The sequence below is a fragment of the Natator depressus genome, chromosome 1, assembly GCF_965152275.1.
Source record: "Natator depressus isolate rNatDep1 chromosome 1, rNatDep2.hap1, whole genome shotgun sequence".
Taxonomy (NCBI): Eukaryota; Metazoa; Chordata; order Testudines; family Cheloniidae; genus Natator; species Natator depressus.
Window position 1 is genome coordinate 10,644,784 of NC_134234.1, and position 27,861 is coordinate 10,672,644.

Here is a 27,861-nt window from a genome sequence, read left to right on the forward strand (position 1 = left end):
CCAAAACTTCTACATCCTCTAATCCATTCCATGTGTACACTCCTAGCCCATATTTTGGATGGTTGACAGCAGTGATTTTGGTATAGCCATAGATTTTTATGTCTGGCAGCTTTGTCGTCTTCTTTCATATGTGTTTCTTGAAGGGCCACAATGTCAATATGATGGTCTTTGAGAGTCCTTGAGAGGTAATCCACTTTTTTCCTGGAAATCCCTTCTACATTAAGTTGATATATTTGGAGGACTGGTCCAATTGTTCTTTTTTAGTTCTGAAAAGGGCAGTTTAAGGAAATCTAATCATTGCTACTTTCAGTAGGAGGTTGGTAATGCGAACTCCAGTGGATTTGTATGATAGTGAATTTGCACAAAACACAAAACACTTAACACCACGTGAAGGTTGTCTTCTTGCTCTCAATAAGTCATTTATGTTATGTGAGGACAAATATACATGTAAGAATGCAGTTGTCCCATTCTCACATACATAGGGCCAGATCCTCACCTGGTGTAAATTGGCCTTAATGGAGCTATACCAATCTATATCATCTGATGCTTTGGCCCAAATTATCTTAACTACTGGTTAACTGGTTTATGGTAGTACAGAAAAAGGTGCAATGAAAGTATTTATATAAACATGGCAGCTTAGAAAGGCCCATCATCACGCAATGAGTTGAAGTTTATTTTACAGTATTTGGTAAAAGTATATAGATACACCCAGGTTGTGAACTTTTATATGACGTTATAAAGTATCTATTTGTTTCCAGCTGCTGATTTCACTTTGCTGCAGGATATCTGACAAGTGATTTAATTCTAGAAATTGCCTTCAAGAATTCTGGTACCTGATCTTGAGCTGATAGGGCTGTTGGTGGGCTCTGAATACTCCTACTATTGCTGTCTGCACTTTCAGGTTCCAATTTAGCAAAGTCCCAATGATTTCAATGGGATTTAACCACATGCTAAAAGGTTAGTTGAATATGGGCCTCAGAGAGCTGGAATGAAGGGCGTTAAGAAAGAGCAAGTAAAAACAATCGAGGAAATTAAATCCAAAATTTCATCAGCTTAATTTATTTTCTCTGTCTTCAAAACACAGACTCCTAACTTCTGGATCATGATGCCCAAGCATCCTTGTTAATAAACAGCAACCTGTCTAATCAGAAATATGAAAACTTTTGGACCTTCTCCTAGTTTCTCACCCATGCAGCAACTCCAATTCTGAATCTATAACTTACAGCACTTATACAATTCCTTTCAGGTGGTTGGTTACAACTAGACAACAAAACTAACTAGCAAATTTTTAAAAAAATAAATAATCTCAATTTTCTTACTTGTAAACTGGAAGTTCTTCACAATGTGTGGTCTTTATCAGTATGCCACACACAGGGTATTGCATGCACACCATGCGCCCGAGTCTGGAAATTCTAACAAGCAGTGTCTGTTGGCCTATACATGCACAGAAGACCGCCTAGTGCTCCCAACCAAGGGCATAAGAAGCAGCACAGGCTGATGCCTCTCCAGTTCCTCTTCTTACTGCGAACCCAACAGAATCCAAAACAGAGGGTACGGAGGGCAGGTAATAGAATTCATATAGGGACCACACATCTTGAAGAACCTCCAGTTACAGATGAGTAACCTCACTTTCTTCTTCAAATGCTGGTCCCTAGGTGTATTCCACATGTGGATGATGGACAAGCAATGCTCAAACTGGAGGGGAGTGCAAGGAAGCCAGCAGCCAAGATGCTTGCAGTCCTTCAGTTCCCACTGTCCCACCTGCAGCAGTGGCCTCACCCAGCATTTCATATCTAGCAAACATGTGGATGGAGCTCCAGGTGGCTGCCCTGCATATGTCTAGTATTGGAACTTCCTGCAGGGATGCTGTAGAGGCAGTTTTGTGCTCTTGTGGAGTATGCCCTGACTCCATACTAACCAAGACACATCTGACATTGAGAGAAAGAAGTCTTTTCTCTTTGACAGAATCAAGGGGCTTCAGAAAAAAGACAAGTCAAAGGATACTTTGGTTGACATGGAATTCACAAATAATCTTGGGGAGGAACTTAGACTAGAGGCGATGGGAGATGTTTTCCCTGTGAAAATCCATAAAAGAGGGGTCTGCCATGAGGGCTCCCAACTCACTTACTCTCCTGGCCACAGTGATAACTACTAAAAATGCAACTTTTATGGACAGGTTTTTTTTGTTGAAGAATGGACACTAAAGTCTGTTATTGAGTGTCCAGGGAGATTGAAGCACTCTCCTACTGGTGTTTAAATGTTACAATTCTTGATGTCTGATTTGTGTCCATTTATTCTTTTTTTCTTCTTTTTTTTCTCTACACAAAAGAATAAATGGACACCAAGTGCTGACATCAAGTGCTGTAACATATATATACCTGCCTACTGCATTTTTTATTCCATGAATCTGATGAAGTGGGTTTTAGCCCACAAAAGCTTATGCACAAATAAATTTGTTAGTCTCTAAGGTGCCACAAGGACTCCTCGTTGTTTTTGCTGATACAGACTAACACGGCTACCCCTCTGAAGCTATACTAAGAAGAATATAAAACTCTAACTATACTCATATAAAAGCTACAAAGAATAAAAACTTTAGAAATCTATTTACAAGTTCTACCTAAAAAAAAATCTGGAGAAATCTGTGAACATAGGAATTCTGTCTCAGGCCACAAAGCGATAAGAAGAAACTGGTGAGGCACACTCCCTCTTATGCCCTTGGTCAGGAGCATGAGGAGGTCTACTGGGCATGTGAGGAAAAAGGAAACTGCTTGTTAGAATTTCCAGACTTGGGCATGTGGCATGCATGTGTACAATTGGGAATCAGCATGCAAAGAACTAGAACATAAAAGAGAGAAGGCAAAACACCTTACACTTAGGCATATAGGTGACAGGAATCTACATACAGGAAACTCTCTACTTTCTTTTGTCTACTGAATGGGCAGGGGGCACGTTGCGGGGCACCGGGACGGTGTGACTGGGCTGCATGGTGTGTGTGGGGGGCCCATGGCAGAGTGAAGGGACAGGTGGGGCGGGGCTGTGGGTGTATCATGGGGTGAAGGGAGCCAGTGGCGTGGGGGCGCGCCCAGGCTGGTGCATCAGGGTGGCTGGCTGGGTGCCTCGCAGGGCAGATGGGATAGGATGCCAAGGGAGGGAGGCTGCACGCACCTGAGTTGCGGGTAGGTAAATGGTGTGAGGCAAGCGTCGGGGAAGGGGACGTGATGTGGTATGCCTGGCTTGCCGCAACCAGGGGGCAGCCAGTCCGATATGGGGTGCATTTGGGTGAAAAGAGGGAAGCTGGAATGGGGAGAGTTGTGACCATGGGACCTTCTGGGATATAGACATTGCAGGTGGCAGCTGGGGTTGGCATGGCTCTGATGGAGTTTGGTGGATGAGTTTGGGAGGTGGAGGTGTGCGGCATGGTCACTGGCTAGAAGCTGGTTTTAGGGGTTGGTATGGCAACACCCATTTTTTCATGTTCTCTGTGTATATATATATCTTCCTACTGTATTTTCCACTGCATGCATTCGATGAAGTGGGTTTTAGCCAATGAAAGCTTATGCCCAAAAAAATTTTGTTAGTCTCTAAGGTGCCACAAGTACTCCTCTTTTTTTTTTTTTTTTTTTTTTGCTGATACAGACTAACACAGCTACCACTCTGAAACCTGTAGGGAGAGGATAACCCTTAGTGGTAGTGTCACACGTCTGTTGAGAGAGTGTTTGCTGGGTGCATAGACCATGCTCAACCAGTGCTGCAGACAGAACATATGGAGTCTGGCATACTTTACTATGAAAGTCGTAGCTGTCATATGTCCCAGAATCTGAAGGCATGGTGGTGAATCATCCAGGTCTGCCTGAGATAGTATCTCTTCCTCTTCTATCTCTGTCTCAGGGGGGTCAGATGTTTCTCTGTGTGGTAATGATGGGTGTACTCTGGAACCGCTTGTTACTGGGGAAGGGGGGGCCAGAATAGGGTTCTGGTATGTGGGCCAAGGACCCCATTGTGGCCATTGCATGGGGTAAGGTGATAATGGGTAAGGCCAGTGCTGTGCATATGAGGGCTATGAATGCTCTGAGGGATGAGGTTTAGGCTTCACAGCATTCCATGCAGGTCACATCTGTGATGGGGATGAACGTTGAGAGGAGAAGCCATTGTCCTGCACGTCTCCTTCCTTGCCACTGTACATGCAGAGTGGTACAGGACATGAAGGATGGTAATGTGCTATGTAGCTCGGGGAGAGTCAGTGCCAAGCAGTGGTGACTGTGGTGCCAAAGAAACTGCTATGTCAGTAGGACGCAGGAGCTGCACTGGTCCCGCCTTGGGGTTGTGGTAGACTGTTGGAGCGCTGACTGGTGCTGGTTTCGGCTTATTAGGCGGCAGCAAGTCTTTGGTTGGTGTCGGTGGCGGCAGCATTGATTGCAGTGCCGCTGCCTGTGCCACGCTCTGTACAGGGGTACTCAGTGCCGTGGGGGAGACTTAACGTCAACTCCGGTGCCACACATTCGGGCTCAGCAGGGGTCCGCTGAGGGACGGCGCTGGAGGAGCCTGGTACCTTGTAAGTGCTCACTCTGGATGAGTGGAGCACTGAAGGTAAAGACCTTACTGGCGAAGCTCTCTTTTTCTGAGAGACCCTTGCTGGAGAGGTCAAGGTTCGCTTCCTGACAGTTTTGGAAGTTGGAGCAGTTAAGCCTCTCCCGCCTCTCGAGAGATAAGGGTTAATTGTAATGGTAAACAGAAACTATTCCCAAACAGGGAGTGAAGGAGAGAAAAGGTCTTTTTCTTTCTTCTCTTTTCCTTTTTTTTTTTTAAAAGAAAAACCTCCAAGAGAAACTAATGAAACTATGTATAGACTAACTAAACAATGTAACTAAGTATAGACTAAAAAGAAGTTCCTATGTAACTTGTAACTTTTTTTTCCCAAGAAAGTATCAAAGAGAGCACTGCGGGGGAGCTCTGTCCGCAGCTGAGGACAGTTGAGAAGAAACTGAGGGAAGATCGGGGGAGCTTGCTACAGGAGGTGCCAACGGCTGCACGAGACAACTCCTGTGTGCGCCCTTCCCCCAACCGAGTACTGCTGTGAGAAATCTCCGATCTCCAGCGCAGGGATGCACAGACACCTAGAGTGGAGCACCCACAGGGACACCACTTGAAGAAGAACTTAAGGAGTCGGCACTTGTGCCAGGGGCTTGGCAGGGTGCAGTGCTGTCATAGCTCTCAGGAGGGGGTGCCAGATAGATATGCACCCCAACAGCATGCTTAGCAACCTCAAGACAGGGACGGTGCCTGGGATGCATTCAGACTCTGGAGGCTTAAAACATACACAATCCGGTGACTGGATCCCCTCACAGTAAGTCTGGTGAGTGGCCAGGAAGGGGTGTTTGACAAGATCTACAACAGCCAGTATTTACTCTTTTGTATGTAAGAAATGAGTGACTTTCCCCACCCCCATGCCCCTTTTATTTTTGCCTCAAGAACATTTTGTTGAGAGGCACTCAAAAAATGTTTCCGTCTACCTAGCTGATGGAGACCATGAAAGGTGTTTAGCTTGAACATCAGCTTTCCAGGACCCAAAATAAAAAAGGTGTCCTCTGGCTACTATACTGGTTACGTTATACCTTTCCCTGGAAGGTACCTCAGGAGGTCATCTAGTCCAACCCCTTGCTCAAAGCAGGACCAATACACAACTAAATCATCCCAGCCACGGCTTTGTCAAGCCTGACCTTAAAAGCCTCTGAAGAAGGAGATTCCACCACCTCCCTAGGGAATCCATTCCAATGCTTCACCACCCTCCTAGTGAAAAAGTTTTTCCTAATATCCAACCTAAACCTCCCCCACTGCAACTTGAGACCATAACTCCTCATTCTGTCATTTGCTACCACTGAGAACAGTCTAGATTCATCCTCTTTGGAACCCCCTTTCAGGTAGTTGAAAGCAGCTATCAAATCCCCCCTCATTCTTCTCTTCCACAGACTAAACACTCCCAGTTCCCTCAACCTTTCCTCATAAAATGTGCTCCAGACCACTAATCATTTTTGTTGCCCTCCACTAGACTCCCCAATTTTTCCACATCCTTCTTGTAGTGTGGGGCCCAAAACTGGACACAGTACTCCAGATGAGGCCTCACCAATGCCGAATAGAGGGGAATGATCACATCCCTCGATCTGCTGGCAATGCTTCTACTTATACAGCCCAAAATGCCATTAGTCTTCTTGGCACCCAGGGCACACTGTTGACTCATATCCAGCTTCTCGTCCACTGTAACCCCAAATCATTTTCTGCAGAAATGCTGCCTAGCCACTCGGTCCGTAGTCTGTAGCGGTGCATGGGATTCTTCCATCCTAAGTACAGGACTTTGCACCTGTCCTTGTTGAACCTCATCAGATTTCTTTTGGCCCAATCCTCTAATTTGTCTATCCTATCCCTCTGTATCCTATCCCTACCCTCCAGTGTATCTACCACTACTCCCAGTTTAGTGTCATCTGCAAACTTGCTGAGGGTGCAATCCCTGCCATCCTCCGGATCATTATGAAGATATTAAACAAAACCGGGCCCAGGACCGACCCTTGGGGCACTCCACTTGATACCGGCTGCAAACTAGATAATGGAGTCACTGATCACTACCTGTTGAGCCCGATGATCTAGCCAGTTTTCTATCCACCTTAGAGTCCATTCGTCTAGTCCATACTTCCTTAAGTTGCTGGCAAGAATACTGTGGGAGACCATATGAAAAGCTTTCCTAACTTCAAGGAATAACATGTCCACAGCTTTCCCCTCATCCACAGAGCCAGTTATCTCATCATAGAAGGCAATTTTGTTAGTCAGGCATGACATGCCCTTGGTGAATCCTTGCTGACTGTTTCTGATCACTTTCCTCTCCACTAAGTGCTTCAAAATTGATTCCTTGAGGACCTGCTCCATTACTTTTCCAGGGTCTGAGGTGATGCTGACTGGCCTGTAGTTCCCCATATCCTCCTTCTTCCCTTTTTTAAAGATGGGCACTACTTTAGCCTTTTTCCAGTCATCTGAGACCTCCCCCGATCGCCATGAGTTTTCAAAGATAATGGCCAATGGCTCTGCAGTCACATCCGCCAACTCCTTTAGCACCCTTGGATGCAGTGCATCTGGCCCCATGGACTTGTGCTTGTCCAGATTTTCTAAATAGTCCTGGACCACTTCTTTCTCCACAGAGGGCTGGTCACGTCCTCCCCATGCTGCGCTGCCCAGTGTAGTAGTCTGGGAGCTGACCTTGTTCGTGAAGACAGAGGCAAAAAAAGCATTGAGTACATTAGCTTTTTCCACATCCTCTGTCACTAGGTTGTCTCCCCACACTTTCCCTGACCACCTTTTTGTAGCTAACATACCTGTAGAAACCCTTCTTGTTACTCTTAACATCCCTTGCTGGCTGCAACTCCAAGTGTGATTTGGCCTTCCTGATTTCACTCCTGCATGCCAGAGCAATATTTTTATATTGCTCCCTGGTCATTTGTCCAAGCTTCCACTTCTTGTAAGCTTCTTTTTTGTGTTTAAGATCAGCAAGGATTTCACTGTTAAGCCAACCTGGTCACCTGCCATATTTACTATTCTTTCTACACATCGGGATGGTCTGTTCCTGCAACCTCAATAAGGATTCTTTAAAATTCAGCCAGATCTCCTGGACTCCTTTCCCCCTCATGTTATTCTCCTAGGTGATCCTGCCCATCAGTTCCCTGAGGGAATCAAAGTTTGCTTTTCTGAAGTCCAGGGTCTGTATTCTGCTGCTCTCCTTTCTTCCTTGTGTCAGGATCCTGAACTCAACCAGCTCATGGTCACCTCCTCCCAGGTTCCCATCCACTTTTGCTTCCCCTACTAATTCTTCCCGGTTTGTGAGCAGCAGGTCAAGAAGAGCTCTGCCCCTAGTTGGTTCCTCCAGCACTTGCACCACGAAATTGTCCCCTACATTTTTCAAAAACTTCCTGGATTGCCTGTGCACCGCTGTATTGCTCTCCCAGCAGATATCGGGGTGACTGAAGTCTCCCATGAGAACCAGGGCCTGTGATCTAGTAACTTCCGTTAGTTGCCAGAAGAAATCCTCATCCACCTCACCCTCTGGTCCGGTGGTCTATAGCAGATTCCCACCATGACATCACCCTTGTTGCTCATGCTTCTAAACTTAATCCAGAGACACTCAGGTTTTTCTGCAGTTTCATACCAGAGCTCTGAGCAGTCATACTGCTCTCTTACATACAATGCAACTTCCCCACCTTTTCTGCCCTGCCTGTCCTTCCTGAACAGTTTATATCCATCCATGACAGTACTCAAGTCATGTGAGTTGTGTCATCAAGTCTCTGTTGTTCCAGTTACATCATAATTCCTTGACTGTGCCAGGACTTCCAGTTCTCCCTGCTTGTTTCCCAGGCTTCTTGCATTTGTGCACAGGCACTTGAGATAACTTGCTGTTTGTCCTGCTTTCTTAGTATGAGGCAGGAGCCCTCCCCTTTTGCATTCTCCTGCTCATGCTTCCTCCCGGTATCCCATGTCCCCACTTACCTCAGGGCTTTGGTCTCCTTTCCCCGGTGAACCTAGTTTAAAGCCCTCCTCAATAGGTTAGCCAGCCTGCTTGCGAAGATGCTCTTCCCTCTCTTTGTTAGGTGGAGCCTGTCTCTGCCTAGCACTCCTCCTTCTTGGAACACCATCCCATGGTCAAAGAATCCAAAGCCTTCTCTCTGACACCACCTGCATAGCCATTCATTGACTTCCACGATTCAACGGTCTCTACCCAGGCCTTTTCCTTCCACTGGGAGGATGGACGAGAACACCACTTGCGCCTCAAACTCCTTTATCCTTCTTCCCAGAGTCATGTAGTCTGCAGTGATCCGCTCAAGGTCATTCTTGGCAGTTTTCAGAGTAACAGCCATGTTAGTCTGTATTCGCAAAAAGAAAAGGAGTACTTGTGGTCTCTAAGGTGCCACAAGTACTCCTTTTCTTTTATTCTTGGCAGTATCATTGGTGCCCACGTGGAGAAGCAGGAAGGGGTAGTGATCCGAGGGCTTGATAAGTCTTGGCAGTCTCTCTGTCACATTGTGAATCCGAGCTCCTGGCAGCACACTTCTCGGTTTTCCCAGTCGGGACAGCAGATAGATGACACAGTCACCCTTAGGAGGGAGTCCCTGACCATCACCACCCACCTCCTTCTCTTGGGAGTAATGGTCGTGGAACCCCCATCCCTAGGACGGTGCATCTCATACCTTTCCAATCAGTGGAGTCTCCTTCTGCTCCCTTCCCTCAGATGTATCATCTAGTCCACTCTCCACATTAGTACCTGTGGAGAGAACATGAAAACAGTTGCTCACCTGTATCTGCATTGCTGGTCCATGGATGCTCCTCTTTCTTCTTCTGGAGGTCACATGCTGCCAAGTTTCTTTACTGTCCTTCTGTCTCCGCTGCGCAGCCTGCTTTGATTCTTCAGAATGTTCTGCCCGAAGAAACATATCCTGATGTCTGTCCAGCAAATCTTCATTTTCTCTTATGCAACGCAGGGTTGATACAGGGGGTTGGACTAGATGACCTCCTGAGGTCCCTTCCAACCCTGATATACTATGATTCTCCAGACCTTGAACCTTGTCTTCCAATATGGAGACCAGCTTGCATTTTGTACAGACAAGGTTGCTTCTGTCCTGTGGAAGAAAGACAAACATGGCACATCCTGTGCAGGTCACAACAGCTGATTGCTCACCATCCATATTACCTTCCTTCTAAGAGCTTCCTCAGCTGTTGCAGTAACTACTCAGAGAAACCTGCAAGACGAAAGCCTCAGTGGGCTCTCCCCAGGCAAACTCCCAGTCAAACTCCCTCTGTTAGCCTCTCCGCTGTTCGCTGCTCAGCTGGGTCGCAACTGGCTGCCTTTTTATAACAATCAGGCCCATCTGGAACAAAGCACTCCCAATTCACTTTTCAAACAATCAAGCACATGGTCAAACTGACAGAACCGAGACGCCGTTCTCATCACCACCTCAGTGGCTACAGACCTCGCTGCTGTGTCCGCTGAGTCCAGAGCAGACTGCAGTACTGTCCTGGTTATTAGTTGTCCCTCCAATATTATGGACCTGAATTGCTCTTTTTTCTATTCTGGAATAAATTCAATAATTTCTGAGAGTTTGGTGTAATTATTATGATTGTACTTGGCCAGTAACGCTTCATAGTTGGCTATCCTCAGGTGTAGAATTGCAGTCAAGTATGCCTTATGGCTGAAGAGGTTGAGCCTCTTCCAGTTCTTGTCATAGGGCATGTTTTTGGGTTGTTGTTGTCTGCCCCGTTCATGAACTGCATCCATCACCAATGAATTGGGTGCAAGGTGCAAGAAGAGAAATTCTGTTTCCTTTGCTGGTACATAATATTTTTTTATCCAACCTCTTGCACGTAGATGGGATCGCTGCTGGAGTCTGCCAGATTGACCTAATTGGCTCCATAATCGCATCATTCATAGGAAGTGTGATTTTGGAAGAGGCCAATGTATGTAAAATCTCCAGGAGTTTGTGCTGTGCCTCCTTAACTTCTTCCAGTGAGATGTCTAGTGAGCTCGCAATTCTTTTGTAGAGATCTTGAAATTGTTTGAAATCATCTCCTGTGTTGGGAGTTGGTGTCATTATGGTGTCCTCAGAGGAAGATGAAGAAAAGTGGGTTGCTGGCACCATCTCCTGGTCAGAGGGTTGTTCCTCCTCTTCAGCCCCCTCTTCTATAGGTTCCAATGGTCCTGGTACCAAAGGTATGGGTGAATGATGTAGGCTCACCCTGGGTGGGCTGGAAGGTTTGTGTTGTGGGGGGTATGTTGCCCATAGGTTCCAATATGCCCACGGTGGGGGAAATGGCATTGGTGGCAACCATGGGTAACCATACCAGTGTGTGTCTTTGGGGTCAATGTAATATCCCCTGTGCGGAGGGTCTGGTCTTCGTGGATCGTGGCCCAGAGAAGAACATTGAGGAGAATATATTTCCCCTTTGTCCTCATAATTCTTATTGCTTGAAAATGGTGGAGCAGAACATGATGGAGTTGTGAGGTGGCTCAATACTGACCGTGCAGGGGCAGTGTCAGTGCTGAGAATAGGGGATGCAGGTGTCAAATTGACCATGAGGTCTTTGTGGTGCAGGAATTGCTGTGTTGTTCGTGGCATTGGTACCGTAGAAGACATCTATCGGTACCAATTTTTGCAGCATGATTGTGGGTGCCGGCGTGCGTACCGAATTCATGGTGCTTGCAGAAGGTGGTGCCGTTGGATGCAGACGTGCTGAGCCACTCAGTGCTGAGTGTTTAGTTGGCTCTGCCAATGCCAACGCATGGGGTTTCAGTTTAGGAGGAGGAGTTTAAGTTGTAAGTCTCTCACCTTTCTGGTCTGGGCTTTGAGGTTGTGGCAGTACAAGCACTTCTGAGGTATGTGTTTCTTGCCGAGTTAGTGGACACACTGTGAGTGCCCATCTGAGACAAGTATTGAAACCTGCAAGTGAGGCAGCATTTAAAACCCGGGGAACCTGGAGGAGTGCTTTTCCCCCAACAAGATCCAATGGCTGGAAGTTGAGGCTAGACAAATGCAGACATAAATAAGGCAAATATTTTAAAAGTTAGGGTAGTTAACCATGAGAACATTTTGTCAAAGATTGTGGTGGATTCTCCATCACTGGCAATTTTAAAATCAAGATAGGATGTTTTTCTAAAAGATACGTTTGTTGTTAGATGTTGATAGCTGTTTGGCTGAGTGTATGTGTTCCCTTTGTATGCTGCCCCAGCCATGCGCAGACAGCTGGCACGGCAGACTTTGAGCAAAACTACCCAATCACCACAAGCTCTGTTAAAGGATGAAGGCACCCAGCCAGGTTTACTGTCGACAAAGCACAGTACTAGTATCCCGCAGACTCTACCGGACCACTAATACATGTATGCCCGTAACAATAGACGAGCTCGGGGAACGGCGAGACTTTCCGTTCCTCCTTAGGCTAGACAAAGATACTCCCTCTGAGATACATCTTTATACCCCAATACAAACAAGTTAGTACTCCCCCTCTGACATAGTTACTGACCCCTGACATGGCTAGTTATTATCCATTACCTTGTACATGTTGGTTCAATCAAAACACCTTTATTATGTACTGTTATCCTGACCTTATCTTCTGTTCCTGTTATCCTTGGGGAATGTTTTTATACTATCCTTGATATTGAGATGTTCTGGTACCACTTGATATCAGGATGTGTTTGCGTGAGTACTCTGTGACCAGCACTTCTTAGAAATGTGTATTTCTGCAATATCAGCTCTGTTCTTGCCAGATTCTGTGAGCAGGTCCTGCCTCATACCAGGCCTCTGATACAAGGGCTTATGTCTCAGGATCTCTTCCTACCACGATGCTCTAGTTCAAACAGGAATTAATTCAAGCAAGTCCTATGACCTGTGTTATGCAGGTTAGACAAGACATCAAACGGTCGCATCTGGATTTATAATCTATGAACGTTTGCATACTGGGACCCTGGTTCATGAATAGTGAATAAAGCAGAGTGATGTAGAACTGAAGTCTGAGCAAATCTGCCCCAAAAAATCAATTACAAGAAACAAACTGAATAAGAAACTGTAGGACTGGCCAAACATTTAGAATTTGAGCAGGGTTTCACATTTGTTTTGTACAATGAGGGTCTGGAGGTCTGGAAGCCATCTGTGCTGTTGCATAGGAGGTAGAATGAACTGAGGATTTTCCCAAGTAGGTGGAGACTATCAAGCTGCGCACGCCTCTTAGGCTACAGAACCCAAGGGAAAACCTAATGTTGCAATGGCTAGCTGCGCTATGCAGGAGAATAATGGATACATTTGGGGGTGGGGGTACTTTGTCTAGTTTCCAAACAAAATCTTGCAGAATATCTTCAAGGTCTGAATTTAATATTGACACTTATAAATATAAAGAACAGTATTACCATATTTTTAAAGTTTAAAATAAAAGAATCTTACACAATTAATTGTGTGTGGTCGAAATGTACACGGCCCATCAGGAATTTTCCAACATAGGTTGAATAAAATACAATAACCTGTTCCAAAAGGTGAGTAATTGTAATAAGATCCCTTTCTGTCCAAAGCTCTAATGCAATCAGAACAACATGAAGGCCAAATGGACGGTACATCTAAAAACATAAATATTAAAAAAAAATCATCTACATGTAATGCTTTGAAGCTATATATAACCATATAATCCTTCATATAATCCACACTGCTGGTGTCACTCCCCAGTCTGTGTTCCAGTTTACCTCTTCAGCCACAGAAGCTGCATTGGCGCTCAAAATAAAATCATAGTATTAAAGGGACACTGTTGTTGATCTGAAAAATCTCATTTCTGTCTGGAAAAATGTTTACATGTTATAGTTACAAACAACACTCATGATTACTAAAGCTGAAAGAATTTATCAGAAAAATATCTATTTCTTTCTTTTGTTTACTTTTGCGTTTGGCAGTACTTTGTATACAGCCAGTTTCTCTGTTCTGTTTTGGTGATGGTCACGGTCACTTGTACTTTCTCATGCATTAACATGACATCACCACTCTCGTGCACAGCTCTGGGGACCTCATGGATGGTGCTTCCTGTAACTGAGTCGGGGGATTACCATTAATGACTTAAAATTATATTGCAGAGAACAATCCAACAGTATGTTAGCAGAACGCTGAACTAAATGAGGCTTGATAGAAGACCTATGTATTAACTGCACTAATACTAAGTAAAACTTTTTAAAGGGACACTCAACTTTTTATTTAAAAAAAAACAAAACCCTTACAGATTTCCAAAGTTCAAGTTTCTGGTAAAGCATCTTTTAAATAAGTATGTCCTGACATTTTGAAAAATACAATTATTTAAAAAGCTATTTATAATGGCTCTTATGATCCCATTGATATTTATAGGGTCTTTTCAGCAAGGGAGAACGAACAGACCTGAAAACAACAGCCCTAGACCAGGTAAGGCCTGTTTCTCCCACTCACACCTCCCCCCAAAAATCCAAGGTTTCCTTTCCTTCTGCATGCAGTTAAAGGGCAAAGGAGCCGAGGGGCCAGCTGAGAAAAAACCTCCTCATCATCATCCAGATCCCTTAACATGGCAGGGAATCAGTTGAAACTTAGTGACAGGGCAGGGGCGCTCCCATCTTCCCAGACACGTAGCACAGTGCTCGATAGCAAGGGGAGCCCAGAGGAAGGTGGGGGTGCAGTGAGGGCTGTTTCTTTACTCCGTTGATTTTTAAATGGAGGTTTTAAATTCAGAAGCCTTTTCAGGTACCTGATGACTGGAAGTTGGTGAGCTCCAGACCAGGCGCAGATTGCTATGTCCCCTCATGGCTATACATGGCATAGCAGCTCCTTTGTCTGTTGCCTCCTGCCAGCAGCAGCTCTGGCCACTAGATGCTCTGTCCCTTCTTTCGACCCAGCTGCTGGACCAAGTCATTTAGAGCCTCATCCCTCCCAGGGAAACAAAAAGTCCAAATAAATCTAAAGTCTAATGACCTTTGACCAGGCCTTCAGATCTAATTTAGGCTCAGTTTTCCTTGCCCATTTACTCCCGAGGCTCACACCTCTCTTCTGTGGAGAGTGGGAGGGGAACCCAGGCTAATCCTCTCTCCCCTCTGGATTCCAGCCCAGGGTCCCTGTGTTAATCAGCTAAAGTCTGCTTCATACAATCCCCTGCTGCTTCCCTGGGTTGCTTCCATCTATGCCTGTTTACAAGCATCTTTCACAGAGCTACTCTCTAATCCTCTCCCCACAGAGATCTGTCTCCTTGGGCCGCTTCTTCCCAGTCTGCTGCTGCCCATTTCCTCAAGCTCTCAGCCTCTCTGGCAGCCATGTATTCTGCCTAAATTGGAGACTTTTATCCGAGCTGATGCTAATTGGACACAGTTGTGGCTGGAGACATAACTGATCCACTTATCAACTCTTTCATGGCTTCTACAGTGTGGGGTCTGTACCACCATCGCAGATAGACTATGTTTTGTTGAACAGTGGTTCTACTCCATGCCTGCAGGAAACAGGAAAGGTAATCTCTAGAGGGAAAGTGGCACAACAAGAACCTTCCCTTGGATGGAAGGCTACTAAACACAGTTTGTACAATTGGTCCACCTACTACTGCATCAGCAACAGGAATCCTAAGCATGAATTTGAGATCATTAAATGTGAGGTCAACTTCATTTCATCATACATGGGATCACCCTCAGGTGAAGGAAGTGAAACCTAGACTACCCTATAAGGGTGAACAGAATTTTACCGGTAACTAATAATTGATTTTTTTAAAAGAAATAAATGGGGGAGAGGAGGGTAGCTATAGCTAACTCTACTGTATAACTATACTAATACTAACTCTAAAAGGTAAACATGAAGAAACTAAGGAGGTGCTGCCAAGGGCTCCATCTCAGGCCAAAGGTGGTGGAGAAGGAACTGAGGGCGGTTTGGCCGCACAGTGCCATATAGCCGCCAGGGGGCAACACAAAATGGGGGGGGGTACGTACGGCCCAAATGGGCACTACTACTAAGAAGCTCTGATCACAGGTGCAGGGATGCAGACTCACCTAAAGTGGAGCAACAACAGGAATGCGATAAAACATATTTAAATTTCCCCTTACCATCAGTTTCCAATGACCTAGTAGATAAAACAGTTAGAACTTTTAAACAGGGTATGAAGATGATAATTAGTGGGAGCATGGAAACAAAGCTGGCTTGATTTCTTCCAAAATACAGAATTCCTCCTCAAATTATGACAGGCCCTGCTTTCAATGGGAAAGAAGGTGATACATCATTTGGACTTAATCTACACCAGAGATGCAACAGTCTATACAGGTAACCTGTGTAGGGGCTAATAGGGCCTCTTATGTCCCAATTCCCCAGTGCAGATGTATAATGTCAGTCACATTTGTGCCCATAATAAATAAGAGTAAATAACTCACCTCGTCTGTTAAATGTACATACTGGAGCATCTTCAATGTCAACAAAGTTTCATTGGAATCTTCGTGGTGAAACTAGGAGTAAAAAGACCAAAACATCTTAGAATCTCCATTCTGAACAGAGAATTAATTCTATGTGAGATCTTTAAACAGCAGCAGATGTTTCATGAAAAAATCTTTCCAAATTAACTGTGATTCACACAAATATGCCTACATATCATTTCACTTCTCATTTTTTGTTATTCATTTACTTTTTCCATTTTCATGACAATTATATTTCTGTGATTTTGCTCCTCTGAATATATTCTGTCAGGATTTTCACCCTTTGATCTAGATTGAAGTGTCCGTTGTCAAATATTTGTTCTCCATGTAGATACTTATAGTTTGTGATGAAGTCACTCCTTAACTTTCTCTTTGTTGAGGCTAAATAGATTGAGCTCCATGAGTCTATTGCTATAAGGCATGTTTTTAATCCTTTAATCATTCTCATGGTGGCATTTTGAACCCTCTCCAGTTTATCAAACATCCTCCTTGAATTGTGGACACCAGAACTGGACGCAGTATTACAGTAGTGGTTGCACCAGTACCCAATACAGAGGCAAAATAACCTCTCTGCTCCTACTGAAGATTCCTGTTTAAGCATCCAAAGATCACATTAGCCTTTTTGGCCACAGTATCACTTTGGAAGCTCATGTTCAGTTTGGAGTGACCATATCATTTAGGAACTCATCCAATCTTGATTAAAAAACTTCACCATGTCCCCTCATAAGTTGTTCCAATGGTTAATTAACTTCCTTGTTAAAATTTACCAGCCTGAATTTATTTAGCTTCAATTTCCAGACATTAAGTCTTGTTATGTCTGTGTCTGGTAGACTAGAGAATCTTCTACTATCAGAAATCACCTCCCAATGTTACAGGCTGATCAAATCACCACTTAAGCTGATTGCTACTCATTGCAGCCTTATTTGAGCTTCTAGCTCTGCAAGAGTGGGAATAATGGTTGGTATTATTTTTAGAGAAGAGAAGATTACATTATGTTTGGATTCCCACTCATGCATTCACCTCCATTCAGAGTGTGGAGATTTTCTTTCTTCATGTTGTTTCTCTACTTGAAACATTTCTAGTTTTGTTCGTTTTTGGTCTCCCCCCTCCCAGTAGGCATATTTGATCTTGAATCATTTTAAATTGGTTTCTCATCACTAGTAAAGTTTATAATAAAGACAGTTCCGTTACACAGAACTATCTGGATTGCTTAGTTAACTAAGCCCATTTTAATACAGACAAATGCAGGGACACCTATTAAGGGTCTATCTACACTACAGAGTTTACAGGTGTCTGAGCTCCCATACATGCAAATATGTGCTTAACAAACCCTCCTTTGAGTATCCGCACTGCAGAGTCATATATGGCCCATAGCAATGTAACTACATCCACACTGGCATTACAGCGACACGTTTGGCACAAACATTTCTGGAGGTGTATCAAGGGTTTTTTAGTACCACTCTAGCTGGAGTCACTCTAGGGATTGTTTTACGTTATAAATGTCTGTTCATCGAGCCCCTGTGCAGGAGCATTTTTATCCTGTCAGTGCATTTAGCTGAAGTAAATCCAGCTCTTTATGGCTATGTCTACAATATGAGCTACAGCTGTGATTCCCCTCCACTGCATGTATATACATACATCACCTAAACTTGTAGTAATATCAGAGTATAGGCTTGGCTAGTTTCTTCTTTTTAGGTATTCATATCTCACTATGTAATTAGAGATAGAAGTAGTTAAGTAAATACAATATGAAAGGCAGAAGATGATCTTATTATTTCTCTCCTGTAGCTCAATATGTGCCCCATAACAATGCTTCTAGTAGTTTTCAAATCACCCAAATTATACTGGAGAGTGACATGGCTAATGATTTCTAAGCAAGGAATTGGTATAGTAACTGCTGCTGCACAGAAATATTTTTGAAGCAGTCACAACAATGAAATTCCATAGCCTATTTTAAAAATAGATAATAATTTCTAGAAAATTAAGAACTCACAAATTAGCTACTATAATTCCCTATTTTAGCTTCAAGCCTTTTATTATCTATTATTTATTATTACGGCTGCGAGTCTGTCACAGAGGTCATGGAAGTCACAGATTCCATGACTTTCTGGGACCTCCATAACTTCTACAGCCAGCAAGAGCAATTGACCCCGTGGTCGCCCGAGCAGCTCTGGTGGATCTGGGGCCAGCCACACCGCCCCCCCACCAGCAACAGTGGCGGTTCTGGGCCATCTCCCACCAGCAGTGTCTGCCGCGGTCCCGGGCTGGCGGGGCTGCTTCCCACCAGCAGCGGCTGCCGTGGTCTGGGGCTGGCAGGGCCACCCCCAGCCAGCAGTGGCTGCTGCTGTCCCAGGCTGCCCCTCTCCCCCCAAGCACCAGCAGGTACCATGGAGCCTCCACTCTGAGCACCAGCAGGTGTCCCAGAGCCCCTTGCCTGAGCACCAATGGGCACCCCAGAGCCCCCCCCCAGCACTAGCGGGTGCCCCAGAGACCCCCCCAGCACCAGTGGGTGCCCCAAAAAAACCCCTCCAGAGCAGCAGCTGCACCCCCAGAGCCCCCCAGAACACCAAAGATTTAGGGGTATTTATAGTACAAATGATGGACAGGTCATGGGGCCATGAATTTTTGTTTATTGCCCATGACCTGTGTATGACTTTTACTAAAAATCCACATGACTAAATCTTAGCCTTATTTATTATATAATAATAACTTATAAATTTGAGCAAAATATGTATTAGAACATAAGAACATCCATACCAGATCAGACCAATAGTCCATCTAGCCACTATCCTGTCTTCCAACAGTGGCCAATGCCAGGTGCTCCAAGAGGGAATGAACAGAACAGGTAATCATCAAGTGATCCATCCACTGTCATCCATTCCCATCTTCTGGCAAACAGAGGTTAGGAAAACCATCCATGCCCATCCTGGTTAACAGCCATTGATAGACCTATCCTCCTTGATCTTATCTAGTTCCTTTTTAAACCTGGTTATAGTCTTGGCCTTCATAACATCCTCTGGCAAAGAGTTCCACAGATTGACTGTGCAGTTTGTGAAGAAATACTTCCTTTTGTTTGTTTTAAACCTGCTGCCTGTTAATATAATTTGGTGACCCCTAGTTCTTGTGTTAAGAGAAGGAATAAATAACACTTCCGTATTTACAATCTACATACCAGTCATGATCTTATAGACCTCTATCATATCCCCCATGAGTCATCTCTTTTCAAAGCTGAAAAGTCTCATTCTCATTAATCTGTTCTCATATGGAAGCTGTTCCATACCTCTAATGATTTTTGTTGTCCTTTTCTGTGTCTTTTTCAATTCCAATATATCTTTTTTGAGACATAGCAACTACATCAGTGTGCAGTCTTCAAGATGTGGGTGTACCATGGATTTATACAGAGGCAATATGATATTTTCTGTCTTATTATCTATTCCTTTCCTAACTCCCAACATTCTGTTAGCTTTTGTGACTGTTGCTGCATATTGAGTGGGTGTTTTCAGAAAACAATCCACAATGTATTGGTGCAGAACCGATGCCAACAGGAGGCAGTCTGTGGATTTTATTTCAGAACATATTCTTCTAGATATAATTTAAGACCCCTTCCTCAATCTTGAGTGGATTCATCCAGCCTTAATCAATATAATTTTCACAGAGGCTGAACAACTACAACTACAGCTAGTGACAAATGACAATTATATTTCATGGTCAGGCACATTGTATAAGTGAACTTTTTCCTTCATTCATAAATTCCAAGCCCAGAAGGGACCACTGTGGTCATCTAGTCTCACCTACTCTATCACTTAGGCTATAAAACCTCCCCCAAATAATTCCTAGAGCACATTCTTTTCAAAAAATTACAATCTTAATTTTAAAATTGTCAGTGAGGGAGAATGCACCATGACCCTTGTGTAAGTCATTGCAATGGTTGATTACCTTCCCTTGTTAAAAATTTACACTTTATTTTGAGCCTGAATTTGTCTAGCTTCAATTTCCAGCCAATGGATCACATTATACCTTTCCCTGGAAGGGACCTCAGGAGGTCATCTAGTCCAACCCCTTGCTCAAAGCAGGACCAATACACAACTAAATCATCCCAGCCACGGCTTTGTCAAGCCTGACCTTAAAAACCTCTGAAGAAGGAGATTCCACCACCTCCCTAGGGAACCCATTCCAATGCTTCACCACCCTCCTAGTGAAAAAGTTTTTCCTAATATCCAACCTAAACCTCCCCCACTGCAACTTGAGACCATTACTCCTCGTTCTGTCATCTGCTACCACTGAGAAAGTCTAGATCCATCCTCTTTGGAAACCCCTTTCAGGTAGTTGAAAGCAGCTATCAAATCCCCGCTCATTCTCCTCTTCTGCAGACTAAATCATCCCAGTTCCCTCAGCCTCTCCTCATAAAACATGTGCTCCAGACCCTAATCATTTTTGTTGCCCTCCGCTAGACTTTCCAATTTTTCCACATCCTTCTCGTAGTGTGGGGCCCAAAACTGGACACAGTACTCCAGATGAGGCCTCACCAATGCCGAATAGAGGGGAATGATCACATCCCTCAGTCTGCTGGCAATGCTCCTACTTATACAACCCAAAATGCCATTAGCCTTCTTGGCAACAAGGGCACACTGTTGACTCATATCCAGCTTCTCGTTCCTTTTCTGCAGAACTGCTGCCTAGCCATTCGGTCCCTAGTCTGTAGTAGCGCATGGGATTCTTCCATCCTAAGTGCAGGACTCTGCACTTCTCCTTGTTGAACCTCATCAGATTTCTTTTGGCCTAATCCTCTAATTTGTCTAGGTCCCTCTGTATCCTATCCCTACCCGCCAGCGTATCTACCTCTCCTCCCAGTTTAGTGTCATCTGCAAACTTGCTGAGCATGCAATCCACCCCATCCTACAGATCATTTATGAAGATATTGAACAAAACCGGCCCCAGGACTGACCCTTGGGACACTCCGTTTGATACCGGCTGCAAACTAGACTTGGAGCCATTGATCGCTACCTGTTGAGCCCGACAATCTAGCCAGCTTTCTGTCCATCTTATCGTCCATTCGTCCAGTCCATACTTCCTTAACTTGCTGGCAAGAATACTGTGGGAGACCATATGAAAAGCTTTGCTAAAGTCAAGGAATAACACATCCACTGCTTTCCCCACATCCACAGAGCCAGTTATCTCATCATAGAAGGCAATTATGTTAGTTGGGCATGACCTGCCCTGGGTGAATCCATGCTGCCTGTTCCTGATCACTTTCCTCTCCTCTAAGTGCTTCAGAATTGATTCCTTGAGGACCTGCTCCATGATTTTTCCAGGGACTGAGGTGAGGCTGACTGGCCTGTAGTTCCCTGGATTCTCCTTCTTCCCTTTTTTAAAGATGGGCACTACATTAGCCTTTTTCCACTCCTTCGGGACCTCCCCCGATCACCATGAGTTTTCAAAGGTAACGGCCAATGGCTCTGCAGTCACATCCGCCAACTCCTTTAGCACCCTTGGATGCAGTGCATTCAGCCCCATGGACTTGTGCTTGTCCAGATTTTCTAAATAGTCCTGAACCACTTCTTTCTCCACAGAGGGCTGGTCACATCCTCCCCATACTGTGCTGCCCAGTGCAGTAGTCTGGGAGCTGATCTTGTTTGTGAAGACAGGCAAAAAAAGCATTGAGTACATCAGCTTTTTCCATATCCTCTGTCACTAGGTTGCCTCCCCACACTTTCCCTGACCACCTTCTTGTTGCTAACATACCTGTAGAAACCCTTCTTGTTACTCTTAACATCCCTTGCTGGCTGCAACTCCAAGTGTGATTTGGCCTTCCTGATTTCACTCCTGCATGCCTGTGGTTGCAGCAGTGCCAAATACTGAGGTAAAATAACCTCTCTACTCATACATGAGACTCCCTTATTTATGCATCCAAGGATCACATTAGCCCTTTTGGCCAGAGCATCACACTGGGAGGTCAGCTGATTATCTGCCATGATGGCTGTCATAAATATAAAGGGAAGGGTAACCACCTTACAGTATACAGTACTATAAAATCCCTCCTGGCCAGAGGCAAAACCCTTTCACCTGTAAAAGGTTAAGAAGCTAAGATAACCTCGCTGGCACCTGACTAAAATGACCAATGAGGAGACAAATTACTTTCAAAGCTGGAGTGGGGCGGGGAAAAAAGGGCCTGTCTGTCTGTGTGATGCTTTTGCCCAGAACAGATCAGGAATTCAGTCTCAGAAACTTGGTTAAGTTAGTAAGTAATCTAGCTAGAAATGCGTTAGATTTCCTTTTGTTAAATGGCTGGTAAAATAGGTTGTGTTGAATGGAAGGTATATTCCTGTTTTTGTGTCTTTTTGTAACTGAAGGTTTTGCCTAGAGGGATTCTCTATGTTTTGAATCTGATTACCCTGTAAGGTATTTACCATCCTGATTTTACAGAGCTGATTCTTTTACTTTTTCTTTAATTAAAATTCTTCTTTTAAGATCCTGATTGCTTTTTCATTGTTCTTAAGATCCAAGGGTTTGGGTCTGTGTTCACCGATGCAAATTGGTGAGGATTTTTATCAAGCCTTCCCCAGGAAAGGGGTGTAGGGCTTGGGGGGATATATTGGGGGGAAGATGTTCCAAGTGGGCTCTTTCCCTGTTCTTTGTTTAACACGCTTGGTGGTGGCAGCATAGGGTTCAAGGACAAGGCAAAGTTTGTACCTTGAGGAAGTTTTTAACCTAAGCTGGTAAGAATAAGCTTAGGGGGTCTTTCATGCAGGTCCCCACATCTGTACCCTAGAGTTCAGAGTGGGGAAGGAACCTTGACAATGGCCAAATCTTTTTCAGTCACCACTTTCCGGGATAGAGTCCCCCATCCCGTAAGTATGGCCTACATTCTTTGTTTCTAGAGTTATACGTTTACATTTAACAATATTAAAACATACATTGTTTGCTTGTACCCACCTTACCAAGCAATCTAGACTGCTCTGTATCAGTGACCTCTCCTCAACATTTACCCCTCCTCCCATTGGTGTCATCGGCAAACTTTATCAATGCTGATTTTATGTTCTCTTCTACATTACTGATTTAAAAAAAACAGTTACCTTTTTTTGTAAATGGTGTTCTTCAAGATGTGTTGCTCATGTCCATTCCATTGTAGATGTGTGTGCTTGACACATGCACCGGTGCTGGAAGTTTTCCCCTCATTGGTAACGTAGGGGACTGGCTCTGGTGCCCTCTGGAGTGGTGCATGTATGCCGTGGTATAAGGGGTGCTACCGGTTCCCCCCACCCTTAGTTCCTTCTTGTCAGAAACTCTGACAGTTCAGAAGGAGAGCAGGTCATGGAATGAACATGAGCAACACAACTCGAAGAACACCAGTTACAAAAAAAGATAACTGTCTTTTCTTCTTTGAATGCTTGCTCATGTCTGTTCCATTGTAGGTGACTCCCAAGCAGTACCACCAGAGGCAGGTAGGAGTTCATGGACATATTGATTGCAACACAGCTCTGCCAAATCCAGCGTCATCTCTTGCTTGCTGGATGATGGTGTAGTGCATCATGAACATGTCTACCAAAGACCATGCTGCAGCCCTGCAGAGGTCGTGGATAGTAACATGCACCAGGAAGGCCACTGAGGAGTGGGCCTTCACTATAGGCAGTGGCTTGGCCTAAGCCAGCTCACAACAGGTTCAGATGCAGGTGGTAATCCAATTCGAGATCCTCTGCAAGGACACCGGGAGACCCTTCATCCTGTCCGCTGTTGTGATAAAGAGCTGGGTCGGTCTGTGGAAGGGCTTGGGGCTCTCCAGGTAGAATGCTATGGCAAGCCGGACATCCAGTGTGTAGCTGCCTCTCCTCATTGTTTGACTGCAGCTTCAGACAGAACACTGGGAGGAAGATATCCTGGTTGACATGAAAAGGGGACACCACCTTAGGCAGGAAAGCCAGATGAGGTTGCAGCTGGACCTTGTCCTTGTAGAACACTATATACTGAGGCTCTGAAGTCAGGGCCTTAATCTCAGATACGCTCCTTGCCGAGGTAATGGCTACAAGGAAAGCAACTTTCCACGACAGACGGGAAATGAAACAAGAAGCCATAGGCTCAAAGGGCAGGCCTGTGAGCCTAGAGAGGACCTGGTTGAGATCCCATGGGGAACCAAGTCCTGGACCAGCAGGAAGAGCTTTTCAAGGCCCTTTAAGAACCGGATCGACATCTCATGCGAGAACACCAATTTGCCCTGGACACGTGGGTGGAAGGCTGATATGGCTGCCAAGTGCACCTTGATGGAAGAAAGCATGAGGCCTTCGTGCTTTAGATGGAGCAGATAATCCAGGAAGAACTGCAGAGATGACCGGGTCGGGGAGATGCTTCGCTCCAACCCTCAGCAGGAAAACTGCTTCCACTTTGCCAGGTAAGTCGCTCGGGTGGAGGGCTTTCTGATTTCCAAGAGAACCTGCTGTACCTGACTAGAGCAGGCCTGTTCCTCTGGGTTGATCCACACAGCAGCCAAGCCATGAGGTGAAGAGAGGGAAGGTTTGGGTACAGGAGCCGACCGTGGTCCTGTGAGATTAGGTCTGGGAAACTGGACAGTGGCCATGGAGCAGCCATGGCCAGATCCATGAGCGTGCCAAACCAGTGCTGGCGATGCCACACCGGGGCGATCATAATGACTCACGCCTTGTCACTTTTGATTTTTGATAAGACCCTGATGATCAGCAGAATTGGTGGGAATGCGTACATCAGATCCCCCACCCATGACAGGAGAAAGGCATCTGAAAGGGCACCCCTGCCAAGGCCTTAGGCCTGGTCTACACTACAAGTTTAGGTTGAATTTAGCAGCATTATCTTGATTTAACCCTGCACCCATCCACATGATGAAGCCCTATTTTTTGACTTAAAGGGCTCTTAAAATCAATTTCTTTACTCCACCCCTGACGAGGGGATTAGCGCTGAAATCGGCCTTGCCGGGTCGAATTTGGGGTACTGTGGATGCAATTCGGTGGTATTGGCCTCCGGGAGCTATCTGCTCTGGACAGCGCTCTCAACTGAGATGCACTGGCCAGGTATACAGGAAAAGGCCTGCAAACTTTTGAATCTCATTTCCTGTTTGGCCAGCGTGGCGAGCTCACCCGCACAGATCTCCATGCAGAGCTCATCATCACAGGAGACCATGCAGTCCCAGAATCACCGAAGAGCTCCAGCATGGACCAAACGGGAGGTACGGGATCTGATTGCTGTATGGGGAGTCGAATCCATGCTGGCACAACGCCGTTCGAAAAGACGAAATGCCAAAATATTTGAAAAAAATCTCCAATGGCATGAAGGACAGAGGCTATAACAGGGACCTGCAGCAGTGCCGCTTAAAAATTAAGGCGCTCAGGCAAGCCTACCAAAAAACCAGAGAGGCAAACGGCCACTCCAGTTCAGAGTCCCAGACTTGCCACTTCTATGATGAGCTGCATGCCATTCTAGGGGGTGCAGCCACCACTACCCCAACCCTGTGCTTTGACTCCATCGAAGGAGTGGGAGGCAACATGGAAGCGGGTTTTGGGGGCGAGGAAGATGATGATGATGAGGAGGAGGTTATAGATAGCTTGCAGCAAGGAAGCGGCGAAACCGGTTTCCCCAAGAGCCAGGATCTGTTTATCACTCTGGACCTGTACCCAATACCCCCCGAACCCACCCAAGGCAGGCTCCAGGACCCTGAAGGCAGAGAAGGGACCTCTGGTGAGTGTAAATATTGTACATGGTTTAAAAGCAAGCATGTTTAATGATTAATTTGCCCTGGCATTTGCAGCCAGCACAGCTACTGCAAAAGTCTGTTAATGTGTCTGGGGATGGAGCGGAAATCCTCCAGGGACATCTCCATAAAGCTCTCCTGGATGTACTCCCAAAGCCTTTGCAAAAGGTTTCTGGGGAGGGCAGCCTTATTCCGTCCTCCATGGTAGGACACTTTACCACGCCAGACCAGTAGCAAGTAGTCGGGAATCATTGCAGAACAAAGCATTGCAGCGTACGGTCCGGGTGTTTATGTCATTCAAACAACATCCGTTCTTTATCTCTCTGTGTTACCCTCAGGAGAGTGATATCATTCATGGTCACCTGGTTGAAATAGGGTGGTTTTAGTAAGCGGACATTCAGAGGTGCCCATTCCTGCTGGACTGTTTGCCTGTGGCTGAACAGAAATCTTCCCCGCTGTTAGCCATGCGGTGGGGGGAGGGGTGAAGACATCATCCCAGAGAAATGGGTGTGTGTGTGGGGAGGGGGTGGATGGGTTTCTGCTGCACATGAACCTAGAAACTGCAGCCCCTCCTTTTAAATGGCCAACCCAACAGCTACTTCGTATGGGAAATGAGGGTGCTGTGTTTGAAACCATTTCCACGTTATGAAGGTTGAAAAAGCCAAAAGACTGTGGCTTAAAATGGCTGCCTGCAAGCTGAATTCTGTTGCCCGGCCCTGCGTGAGTGATCTCTCACACCAAACCGGCATACCCTCAATAAGAGGCAAAATGCGACCTTGTAATGAAAGCACATGTGCTATGTAATGTTAACAGCAAGGTTTACTGTGAAAGAGTGTACCCACTGTTCTATAAAATGTGTCCTTTTAACAACCACTCTCCCTTTTTTTTTCCTCCACCAGCTGCATATGTTTCTGCTTCCCAGAGCCTAGTGAAGATTAGAAGGCGAAAAAAACGCACTCATGATTAAATGTTCTCTGACCTCATGCTGTCCTCCCACACTGACAGAGCACAGCAAAATACGTGGAGGCAGACAATCTCAGAGTGCAGGAAAACACAATATGACCACGAGGAGAAGTGGCGGGCTGAAGATGGTAGGTGGCGTCAGCTTGCTGAAAGAAGGCAGGAGTCAATGCTCAGGCTGCTGCAGGATCAAACTAATATGCTCCAGAGTATGGGTGAGCTGCAGGAAAGGCAGCAGGAGCACAGACCACCACTACAGCCCCTGTGTAACCAACCACCCTCCTCCCCAAGTTCCATAGCCTCCTCACTCAGACGCCCAAGAACGCGGTCGGGGGGGCCTCCGGCTACCCAGCCACTCCATCCCAGAGGATTGCCCAAGCAACTGAAGGCTGGCATTCAATAAGTTTTAAAGTGCTGTGTGGCCTTGTCCTTCCCTCCTCCACCACCCCACCTGGTGCTTCCCTCCTCCACCACCCCTCCCGGGCCACCTTGGCAGTTATCCCCCTATTTGTGTGATGAATTAATAAACAATGCATGAATATGAAGCAACAATGACTTTATTGCCTCTGCAAGCGGTGATCGAAGGGAGGAGGGGAGGGTGGTTAGCTTACAGGGAAGTAGAGTGAAACAAGGGGTGGGGGGTTTCATCAAGGAGAAACAAACAGAACTTTCACACCGTAGCCTGGCCAGTCATGAAACTGGTTTTCAAAGCTTCTCTGATGCGCACCGCACCCTCCTGTGCTCTTCTAACCGCCCTGGTGTCTGGCTGCGTGTAACCAACAGCCAGGCGATTTGCCTCCACCTCCCACCCCGCCATAAACGTCTCCCCCTTACTCTCACAGATATTGTGGAGCACACAGCAAGCAGTAATAACAGTGGGAATATTGGTTTCGCTGAGGTTTAACCGAGTCAGTAAACTGCGCCAGCACGCTTTTAAACGTCCAAATGCACATTCTACCACCATTCTGCACTTGCTCAGCCTGTAGTTGAACAGCTCCTGACTACTGTCCAGGCTGCCTGTGTACAGCTTCATGAGCCATGGCATTAAGGGGTAGGCTGGGTCCCCAAGGATAGCTATAGGCATTTCAACATCCCCAACGGTTATTTTCTGGTCTGGGAATAAAGTCCCTTCCTGCAGCTGTTGAAACAGACCAGAGTTCCTGAAGATGCGAGTGTCATGTACCTTTCCTGGCCATCCCACGTTGATGTTGGTGAAACATCCCTTGTG

The 27,861-nt window shown here is 45.6% G+C and overlaps 1 protein-coding gene across 1 annotated transcript in view; it reads right to left on the reverse strand.

Annotated features, from left to right (window-relative positions):
* LOC141981065 (disintegrin and metalloproteinase domain-containing protein 29-like) overlaps nucleotides 1–27,861 on the reverse strand; it is a 182,778-nt gene that overhangs the window by 110,701 nt on the left and 44,216 nt on the right. The window contains exons 8-9 of the mRNA XM_074942871.1: nucleotides 15,923–15,994; nucleotides 12,960–13,129 (exon numbers count right to left, since the gene is read on the reverse strand). Coding sequence (XP_074798972.1) covers nucleotides 12,960–13,129; nucleotides 15,923–15,994 — 242 coding nt within the window. The remainder of the gene's footprint in view (nucleotides 1–12,959; nucleotides 13,130–15,922; nucleotides 15,995–27,861) is intronic.